The sequence below is a fragment of the Alosa pseudoharengus genome, unplaced genomic scaffold (assembly GCF_046254945.1).
Source record: "Alosa pseudoharengus isolate Yale_2024_CS ecotype anadromous, Long Island Sound unplaced genomic scaffold, YU_APseudo_1.1 YU_APseudo_1.1_scf_7, whole genome shotgun sequence".
In the NCBI taxonomy this organism is placed as follows: domain Eukaryota; kingdom Metazoa; phylum Chordata; class Actinopteri; order Clupeiformes; family Clupeidae; genus Alosa; species Alosa pseudoharengus.
The window spans coordinates 8272150-8282939 of NW_027468859.1; the positions used below are offsets into that span (position 1 = coordinate 8272150).

Below are 10790 nucleotides of genomic sequence, written 5' to 3' on the forward strand. Positions count from 1 at the left end.
TAGTAGCTAACAATACATTATTAAATAAGCTTACGTCAGTGTGTAGACCTGATTATTAGACAGTGAACTAGCTAGCAGCTAATTAGCAAGCAATGAACCTACCAGTGGCGACAGTAACGTTACATTCACTCACTAGTAAACATCGTTAAATTTCAATTCTGTGTATGTTGTTGTCGACACAAAAGAAGCAATGGTTTACTACGGACACTGGACTTAATTAAAACAACAATTACAACATGATGAATATTGTGTGATACTTGTTTTGGCTATTTAATTAATTCGTAGTCACTCTCATTGGGTGGCTAACGCTAACCGTCTAACTTGCTAGCAGCGCACTTATTGCTAGCTAGGACCTACCAATACATCCTGAGAAAACTATGGAGAAGCAAGCTAGCAAGACCAAGCTTTCAGTCATCCCGTACAAATTCACCATCTTGACAGATTAACCAGTTTGTAAAACAGTTCTGACATGAATAACAAAATAACGCCATGGTCATAGCTGATTGTATGCGAATTAAAATATCGTTTGTGAATCAAAATAGCTTGGCAACTCACCAAAATCATCCAGTCATGATGATGCAGTGATGTTGATCCTCTTGTTATGTTAAGCAAAACAATGTATGAATATGTGGATATAACTTAACCTAGTTTGCCAGTTAACTAATTATCGATTAACTAGCAAACACCCCAAAAAGGCTATATTGTAGCTGACCAGCTAGAATTCTAACTTAAAAACACCTGGACCAGCGATGTATCGTTAACGTTGACTGGCTAATCTTCTAGCAAGCTACCCGACCGAAACTGGCTGAATATGCGTATTCGAAACATCTGGCAGGATGATCGAATATGTTTTTAACTATTAACGTTAAATAACAATAAAACGATTTCCAAGCTACTGCTGAAGTAGTAGCCTAGACCACGATGTAGCCAACTTTAGCCAGCTGTGTTTAATTCCCGATGTTTCTCCCAGCCAGGCAGTGCACAAAAATCCGTGACTGTCAGTGTAGTAAAGTGATGTCACACGCTGACGTGAAATTTCAGGAATACACAGTATGCATGCCAGTCAAAACATTTTCGCACACATACACACACAATTTGCCTAAGGGGAAATAACTATTCATTCTGATAAATAGAAATAACATAAGAGGTGCAGAACTAGTAACGATTTGTAAAATACAGATGTCATGGCCTTGAGACCTCAGTAATCCACTCATTAATAAAGCAAAACGCTGTTAAACATTATTGGCCTCTTAAAGAAAAGGCTGAAAGATTGCTGTACTGAATTTTGCACCTAAAAATGTTGCCCCAACTTCTTTTGGAACTCACGAACATAGTCACATGACTTCTGATATAGATTTACTGTATACTGTGGTAGCAAAGGTCCGGTTATAATTCTTCAGGAACTTGTGAACCCATTCAAAAGTAGGGCATGCTGATGCATTACACCATTCATTGTCCAAATGTATGCATGGTAGAACAATGAAATTGTGGTGTTACCAAGCACAAAGAAACTTGAATCGGTGTTAATGATAAACATGTTATATATTTGTATAGACTTTGACACTGATGTACAAGTAGACACAGTACATCATACCAAACCTCTTATGGTAGAATGATTGGCATTTCAGTCAAATATCAGATTTTTATACAATTTTATTAACTGTACACAAGGTTCACTGAGTTCCACTGGTAATCGCTCATGTACTAATGGAAATGTACTGTTCATGGTTACTTTTTCATTTCATTGATTTCAGCTTAGCTTTCTCAAGTTCCAATTTTTCAATCTCCAGGTAGAGTTTTCTCTCCTCCAGGACAAGATTTTTGTGTTGCCTCTGCAAGATGTCGCTCATGGTGACGTCGCCGGCTGCTACAGCTAGACTTGTTGCGGTGGCGGCGGCTGCTGCTGCTGCTGCTGCTTTCGGTGCTGCGCTGGTGGCTGGCTTGGCAGTATGACTGGGGGCACTTTTCACAGCATGGGCACCTGAGAAGCAAATTAATTCATTATGGTTTAACACCCATCGCACTGATACCTATTTAAATAGGTAACAGACCTCATGATGAAAGCTAAGAAGATCAAGGCAATAAAACTATTCTATTGGGGACAAAACCAAGGTTGGCTATTGGGATATCTCTGAACATTCATTTTGTAATGCAGTATGGCACAACTTCTAGACATTGCCTCTGGACTGATTCTGGATCAATTAAAAGAAGGTCCATAGATAAGCACTGGAGTTGCATTTGAAAGAAGAAAAAAGGTTGCTTGATCCACAAACAGTGACTATGGGCAGTATCTGTCTGCATCCTATCCTGCCTAACGATCATACATACTTCCACACCTGTAGTGAAAACGAAGTCTTCCGGACCATAAAGTTTCCCTTGTTCCATTAAGGCAGATTCTGCCTTAAGTTGCGCTAAATTTGAGTTGATTAGGATAGAAGTCATAGTGGAATTTGACAAGTAAATCAGATATATGAGCGTGAACACATGTGATATTAAATGGGGTGAGTAGGTTAAACAAAACAGAAAAGAAAAACATGAATGCAAAGGTTCACAGACGTGATCCAGGACGTTGGTGAGGAATTTCATAGTGTTAAACACCGGAGAGATACATGCGCCCCACATGCATTCATGCATATATTTTACACAGCCATGGAGTGGGACCTCCATGTAGTTTCCATACATACTTCTTCCTGTCCCAGTTGTATCCGGAATCGGTATTTTTTCCCCCTCCATCCACCAAGGGGCAGCGTGAATCTTAAACTCATTACAGTTCCACACACAAATCTGGTTTGCTACTGGAGGGTCAACCTAAAATACCTGAAGAAGAGTCATAGCACCAGAGGGCCCACAGCCCATTTGCTGGTTCAAATTTTGAACATCAACAACTGAATAAGAACAAGTGAAATGTCAGTCCTATGGCTCCACCTACTGCACGTTAGATGAGGAGACAGTGATTGTGGGCATAACTGCACCATCTAGTGGTCAGGTTTTTTTTTTTTAAATAAAATCTAATGTCTTAAAATGTCTATCACAAAGCTACTTAAAATAGAAGACTGGGTCAATTTGTTTTGGCAATTGCAGACTTCACCAAACCTTTACGCAGTGTACAACTAAATAACAGGTTTGTGATAAGATTATGGATTAAATTGGAACTGGATTATCAAGTTGAAAACTGCAGTGATATACACCAATCATTTGGAACCACACAGGCACTGGCTAGCAGTCTTTACCCCCATGCAGTCAGTCCGCTTAATGGACAGTCTACCCCCCCACTCCCCATCGGACAGCCCTCTGTGACATAATGTCTCTGTCCATACACCCTCAATACCCGTGACCTGGACTTTGCATTGCTGCAAAAACACTCCAACAACCTTACCTCTATTAGATGTATTAATTATTGCACCAAGCACTTTACTGGACATAACACTTTATGGGGTTTTCTAGGGGGTAATTATGGTGAGCTAAATTAGGTACAAAGTAATGGGTGATTCATGGGGATGTACATTGATATAAGGCAAATGGGGGAACAACTTCAAACTATATGCCTGTCTGTTTTTGCTCTAACAACATTTCGTTGTTATCCTGTAACAACGACAAATAAAAAAACTGAACTGAACAGGGAAAAGAAAAGAACTGCCCAGCCCCTTTTTAGTAAAGCCATAAATACACATAAATAAATAAATATGACTAATCAATAAGAATCATGTTACCCATGATACAAATGTGGATTTACAATAGAACAATAGAAACAATGAAGGTTGTGAAGTACTCAAGTCTGGCCTCAGCAGATCTGGGGCCTTATCTGTGTTAATCTAACGAACAATATTTATGGTCCTCATTTACAGGTACCAAAGATCACTAGATAGGTCTTCAGTTGGTTTAATATGCAAGCTGTATATATTATTGGTTACTTTTCTTCTACCCATGAATAGAAATCATTTTTGCCAGTTACTCTCTTCAATATGAAGCAGTCCTTAACAGCCTGGGAGAGTTCTTACATTCAATTCGTTCATTGAAGAAATAAAAAAACAACGGAAAATCATATCCTGTTCATTCCTAGCGCCTATGTGAATGTTTATGCAACCGGCCTGAGAAATTGTCCTTTGCATCCTATTGAAGACAGACAAATATCGAAAATCGACATCAACAACAGAAAGAGGCCTCCACTCAGTCAGAATAAAATAAAATTACTGCAAAGACGAAAATGTTCTCATTCGGTGACCCATCCAGGTCACTTTATTGAATCGTAAGAGACAGACAGAAAAGACATTTGAAAGTAAAATGCAGGGATTTTAGAAGCCGTTTAAACAAGAAGTTGGAGGAAGGGTGACAGCTCAGCATGGTGGTCAAATCAGTGGGCAGGCTCTGCGAAGAATAAGGAGAGCAATTTCAATAGGAACTGATGTGATCATTGTGAAAACAGGGGCCGGTTGCATAAAACTACTTAAGACTGATGATGGGCCATTTCTCCTTAGGTGACCTGTTGATGCAGTACATGCCAGTCGCACAAACAGCAAGGTTTGCGTAACGAACCTGCCCTTGTTAGCTGCGCTTCATCCAAATTGCAAAGGGTGTTGGTGGTTGGGTTTATGGATGGAATTATTCTGCACACTACTGAAAAGTCTTTCCTTGGTCAGATTTAAACTGGCTATTAAAAGTGTTTGGCTATGTGGTTCAATTCTGCCGCAAAGGAGTGCTCCATGAGATATCTGGTCAAACAGGCTTGGTACAGAAATGCTAATAAAATGTCTCTTTCCAATATAGACCAGAGGTAATATCAAGTCATGGATAGGGTGAATTTCTCAATTCAGAGGCTTAACCTCTTTTGAAAAGACTGCACATCAAGTGACTCCTTAATTCATACATTAGAACGAACACACACACACACACACACACACACACACACACACACACACACACACACACACACACACACACACACACACACACACACACACACACACACACACACACACACACACACACACACACACACACACACACACACACACACACACACACACACACACACACACACACGAGATCAGTTTTTTTTTATCAGTTATGAAGTATAACTTGGTACTTCTGAAGTGAAACGCAGTTTGTCTACAGTTTAGGTAGAGGATGCATTTTATGAAATGAAAGAAAATGTATCACCTGCCAAACCTGTTAAACAAGTTTTAATATGCAAGTGCGCTTAAGGCTGTTTCCCAGCACTTTTACGTCTACCATTTATCTCTAATTTTACTTCTTTGCGGGCCGTGATAATTATGATCTCCATTGCTGCCATGGATAAAAAAAAAAACTTCTAATAAATGATCATCCAGTCAAGACCTGAAATACCATTGAGATCTTGCCCTCCATGGAGTTCCACTGTTGCTAGGAAAATAAATTTGCGGCATATTCCCCATCTCCTTGATAGTTTTTGATAGCTTTATTTGCAAAAAGCACATTAACAGTGCGTTCAATTCAGTGGTAAATCTTTCACTAAACTAGTAGGATAAGAAATACAAATTCACGTGGTAGATGTATATAATAGTATCATGTAGATGAGTAATAAAATACATTTCTTTAGATAGAATTACGTTTTTGAGGAGAACCTCAAGACATGCTCGTCTCATGGAGGTATTGTACACAACTGGAGAGAATGAGGAAGTACTACCCCTATTTATTTCAAGTGGTCCATGCTAGGCTAGCTACCTCAGCCAAAATAAGTTTGCAATTCACCACAACCATCTTTTTCAAAATGGCGTTTCATATGGTTCATTTACAGCACAATCTAGAGATAGCCAATTAGGTGCCACGTGGAGACAGCGTAGAGTACAACGGTATGTCGTTGATGCGGATTGGTGGTTGAGCTGGCAATTTCCTGCTGGGAGGATCAGCCCATACACACAGAATACATAATTTGTGGCCAGCGGAAATTCGACACCTAAACGGATTGAAAATAGTGCCAGAGGTGAGCATGTCAGACGACACCTTTAAAGATGGTGGCAATCAGCTGGGATCCTAACTTGCTGAAGCTTACCCTCCGAATCCCAAACCCGTGGTTTGTCTATAGCCACCAGGGTAGAGCCAGAGGATACAGTCATCTAGGATGAGAGGTTTTCCCCAACACCTAGTCCAAAGTCACAGAGATATGCCTCTGCTAGGGCTAACTTTGACACATCTGAGTGAATACTGAAAAAAAAAAAAAAAAAACAAGCTTTGCCTTAAAATGGGTACATGAAGCCAGTACAACAATATGCTGCTAGCAATTCAGATGAAAGCCTCGTCACGAAGGAATACCGATTTATTTTTAACCAAAAATAATACATTAACATTAATTCAGTGCAAGTGATTTGATTAAACATTAACCAAAAACAACAAAAGAAATAGCTGACTTCATGGGTTAGCTGTTAGCATTAAGCCTTAAGCATTAAGCCTTAAGCATTATAAACAGAGGAAGCAGAGAAAGAGTGGCTTGATCACTGAAATGGTACCAATTTCTACTTTAGCAGCAATACCGACACTTGTCAAGGAAATTTATTTAGCTTGTGGGGGGGTAAAAAGAAAGACCAAAAAAGTATATATACACCGGTATATATATTTACACAAAAGACCTGTAGGCTGACCATCCCTAAAGAAAAGGGCATTCTAAGGTCAAATTCTACTGCAGATACAAAATCCCAAGCAATAAATGCCTTTTTTCCCCCAACAACATTTTGAGATGAGATCTGGGCATTAAATAAATAAATAAATAAAAATGTTCAAAGAATCACCTTTCTCCATAGATTTCCTCAATAAATCAATAAATGAATTACAATGACTATGTTATGATCTAATGACAGACAGAATGAAACTACATAATTAAAAAATAGAAACTAATTTATGGCAAGACCGATGGCATCACCATGTTAAGACAATGGCCCAACAAAAATACATGGGCAAAACGATGGCTGCTCAAAGCACACAAAGCATGCAACATATTTGTACTATGGCATGTTCTTGTGGACTGTGCAACTGACTGGTTTGTCATTACCACATGAAAATTAAGACTACCTTCTAACAAATGGGGACATTTTCAACCCCCTCCATTTTAAGCTCTGAGAACACTGACCTCAAAAGACAGGCATCCTCATTAACGTGCCTAGAAGGACACAACTACAATGCTGCAAACTAATCTACTCTTATTGTAAGGACATTACGGTCTCACAAGGTGCTGGCTTAAAAAACAACCTGCCAACTACTGCACCCACTACAGAGCATGGTCTAGACGATGCTACATGATCCAACTGATATTTGGTAATCACTCTTTACAATTGGTCATGAGAACTAGCTCAACTTCATTCTACCCATGCACCAGTCGGTCATGGTGAAGGGAAACATATAGCATGATACACAATAATAAGTAATCTAAAATCTTACATCTTCTGTACTTCTGTAACTATAGTAAGTAATCTAAAATCATACAATTTCTTCTGTACTTCTGTAACTATTGAGGTCCAATTTTTCCACATACTTTGTGAATACATTTAACTCTGATGCAGTCATGTTGCAATACCAGGGGCCAATTATCTCCTAATGTTCTGTGAGCAATATAGATGTTTCCTAATTTCCTGCTGTTTTTCCAATTACAAGTCACTTGGTTCTCCCATATAGCTTATTCAATCTCCTCAAGAGCACTCAAATGCAGCACCAAAATAGAGTGATTCTTCTGTTGTCTTACCGATTCTTGATTAGGACTGAGTCTTAAGCCTCTTTATGCAACCGGCCAAGAGATTTCAAATTGTCAATGAATTTGCATAAGATATAAGATATAATAAAGCAATAATGTCATTAAATAAGCAAGGTTGGATTAAGATTGAACAAAATTATCCTGACACATGTGTTGTGGAGTGTACTTGAATTCAGATAGTCCAATTGGATTACACTTACTTGAATCTACAGCAGCTTTCTTTCCTGCAAACAGAGAAAGACAGAGATATTACTCAGGTTTATTATGAAATTTAAAATGCAAGACAATTCAGCAATGACAGGTCAACAATAACAGGGTTCAAGTTCAAACATTTGATGTGTTCAAGCAACACTGAAGTCACTCTAAAAACATAATTAATACAGACAGACAGACACAGACAACTTTTCAAGCACTGAACACAAACCTTCATTCATTCATTCATTCCTCAAAACGTCATGCATAATGTTAACTAACTCACCTCCGTAGGACACCTTGTAGTACAGGAACGTCATGACTCCAACACCAACCCACATCTCCTGATATGCCTTAGTGTAGTAAGGGCTCATTTTGGCCCACCAGCCTGCGAATGCGCCAGCCATCTGTAAAAATGAAACAGTGGCAGTAATGAAACAGTGACAGTGAAAATGAAACAGTGGCAGTAAGACAAGGTTACAAGATCCACCATTACCATCTTCACTGACATTCCCTACACAATGACATCTCGTTTTAAAACGACAACGTTAAGAGGGGGGAAGCAATCAAATTCATTATCATACGTTGACCGTGACCAGGACATCGCTGGACATAACCAACTGGCTAGCACGCATGCTTTCATCTTGTTGTAACGTAAGTTAACGCTGCAAAAAGTTAACGTTAGCTCACAGGCTGTCAAACGTTAACATGCCAAGAGCCCGAAAGCTAGCCGTTTTCGTCATTTTGAATAGTAATTACTTAGCCGGTCAACGCACCTACCAATTGAAGAAGGAATAGATATCTAATTGAACGAGCATTTCAATAAATAACATTGGTCAGTAACGTTATAGGTAACTCCTCTCGTAATTTCACAAACTAATCTGATTGAGCTAACTAAAAATGCCGTTAACATTAACTAGCTGGCTAGCTATCGTTTAGCGTAGTGAGGCCATGTTACAAGGAGACACCGTAGTACTATGACATTAAATAGACCATTTAATTTCACAGACATTCTGCCATTAGTCTTGCACATTAACACGAGTCCTCGTCTCTACAATTGCACAGGTAAATGTTAAATAAAACACGACTCACCTTCAGCTTCTGTGTGCACTGTTCTGTCTGGAGGTCACAAATTCAGCGCTGTGCCGCAATGACTTCTGGGATAGAACCAAGTGGCGGATGCACTCAGGATGGACCATGCTGATAGATTTATATCAACACATCGCCACCTAGCGATGTCCTCCAATTGTGATTTGATCAACCTTGATGAATGTGACGTACACACCCCAGAGCCATAGAGATGGCTCTGACACACCCTATAGTAAACAATCCCAAAAACAAAGTAACAGTGACTAACAAAGACTGCAGTCCTGTCTACGTTTGCAGTTCAGATCACCATTAAACCTTACGGGACAAGTGAGACATTGATGTTTTGTTAGGCTAGGCATATTATGTATGATGAGAATGAGGCACATTGATCTATTTGTGATAATCCCAAATGATTGTAGATTCTGAACAGTAGGCTATGTAGTGCACGTAGACTGATAAACCGTCCTATGTGGTTGTGACATTTATCATTATGGGCCTTCATTTGCACAGGGCGTTAGTGGGTGCACACGCACAGACTCAGGGTGGCGCCCTTTTCCTTTGGATTTTAGCTCGGTGATAAGTAAGCCTTCAATCCATTGACCCAACCGGAGTGAGGACTGTTTTAGCTTCGGCGTCAAGGGCGGGCCTCAGGCCCCCCCCACCAACTGAGTTCTCTTCCTGACATAAAAAAACATCTAAATGTATGGCTATGATTGAAATTAAATCCATATTGATCTCTGATGTTGAACACGTAGCCTACTCAAAATGAAACATGACACAGACTGACACGTGTGTCAACTATGCTACTGTTGATTGTGTTTAGTTAGCAAACTGCATGATGAAGAGGGATTCTCCACTTGGACACCATTGCACCTAGTGTCGCTGATACGTTTACCACCACTCCTGCAACGTCAAATGAGCATAAATCTTGACCAGTAGGTTTTTTAGACACTGCATAAGAACTTCAGTAGGTTTCAAAATAGATATGGGAAGATAATGGAAAATACAAGATTTTTAGTGTTTCTGAGCGCAGGATGACCCAAGCACTCAAGCTGAATGCATGAGCTGTTGGTCTAAATAGCAGAAACCGTAAATAAAGAGCCAAACTGACACGTCTCATTTCCTATATTTTCCAATATTGTCCAGTGATAAACTTGCGCAACGGAGACGTATCATGCTTTGGATCATGTAGGCTTTAAGAGGGGAGATGGAATCGCCCTTTAGTGAGTGCAACCAAAGTCCTTTTATGCAAGTCCCTCCACTCGGCGGCCATATTGCAACAATTTTTGGGCTCTTATTGGGCATCTTTTTTGGCAGAAATGCACGTGCGCAAGGCTTCATGACACCAACCTTGCTCCAGCAGCCACAACACATGATTGGCACAATGTCTTCACAACACACCACATGATTGGTTCAATGTATTCACATGTCAACGTTTTCCCGTGAAAGGGGTGGGATATGTGTAGACAACTGCCATATTGGCGTTACAAACTAACCCCATGCATATGTGGAGGATTTTTTGAGTGCTGTGTCTCCTCATTAGAAAGTCTCTGGTGCAACACAGCACGGGTCTTAACCATCCAGAGGGAGACATTTTTGGATGCAGTGACGAAAAGCCTATCATGGACCTGGCTGGGAAATGTGACAGTTGTGGAGTCAGCATTTGTACCCTGTCGTTGCAAAACAGTACATCTTCAAACTCAAAAACAGTATACAGTCAATAAAAGTGAACTGTCAGAGCAGCACAAAATACTAAAAGCCATGCCAAGTATTTTGTTCGCTCACTTTCCAT

The 10790-nt window shown here is 39.8% G+C and overlaps 2 protein-coding genes across 3 annotated transcripts in view; both read right to left on the bottom strand.

Annotated features, from left to right (window-relative positions):
* ppp1r13bb (protein phosphatase 1, regulatory subunit 13Bb) overlaps window positions 1-1255 on the bottom strand; it is a 61111-nt gene extending 59856 nt beyond the window's left edge. For both annotated transcript variants that reach the window (XM_076271656.1, XM_076271655.1), the window contains exon 1: window positions 556-1255. The gene's annotated coding sequence lies outside the window, so the exon portion shown is untranslated. The remainder of the gene's footprint in view (window positions 1-555) is intronic.
* A 380-nt stretch (window positions 1256-1635) lies between these two features.
* Window positions 1636-9089, bottom strand: atp5mj (ATP synthase membrane subunit j). The gene is made up of 4 exons (XM_076272317.1): window positions 9002-9089; window positions 8196-8316; window positions 7918-7941; window positions 1636-1981 (listed from the first exon to the last, which is right to left on the bottom strand). The coding sequence occupies exons 2-4, from the start codon at window positions 8314-8316 to the stop codon at window positions 1737-1739; spliced, it is 390 nt and encodes a 129-aa protein (XP_076128432.1). The 5' UTR covers window positions 9002-9089; the 3' UTR covers window positions 1636-1736.
* Between the last annotated feature and the right edge of the window lie 1701 nt (window positions 9090-10790).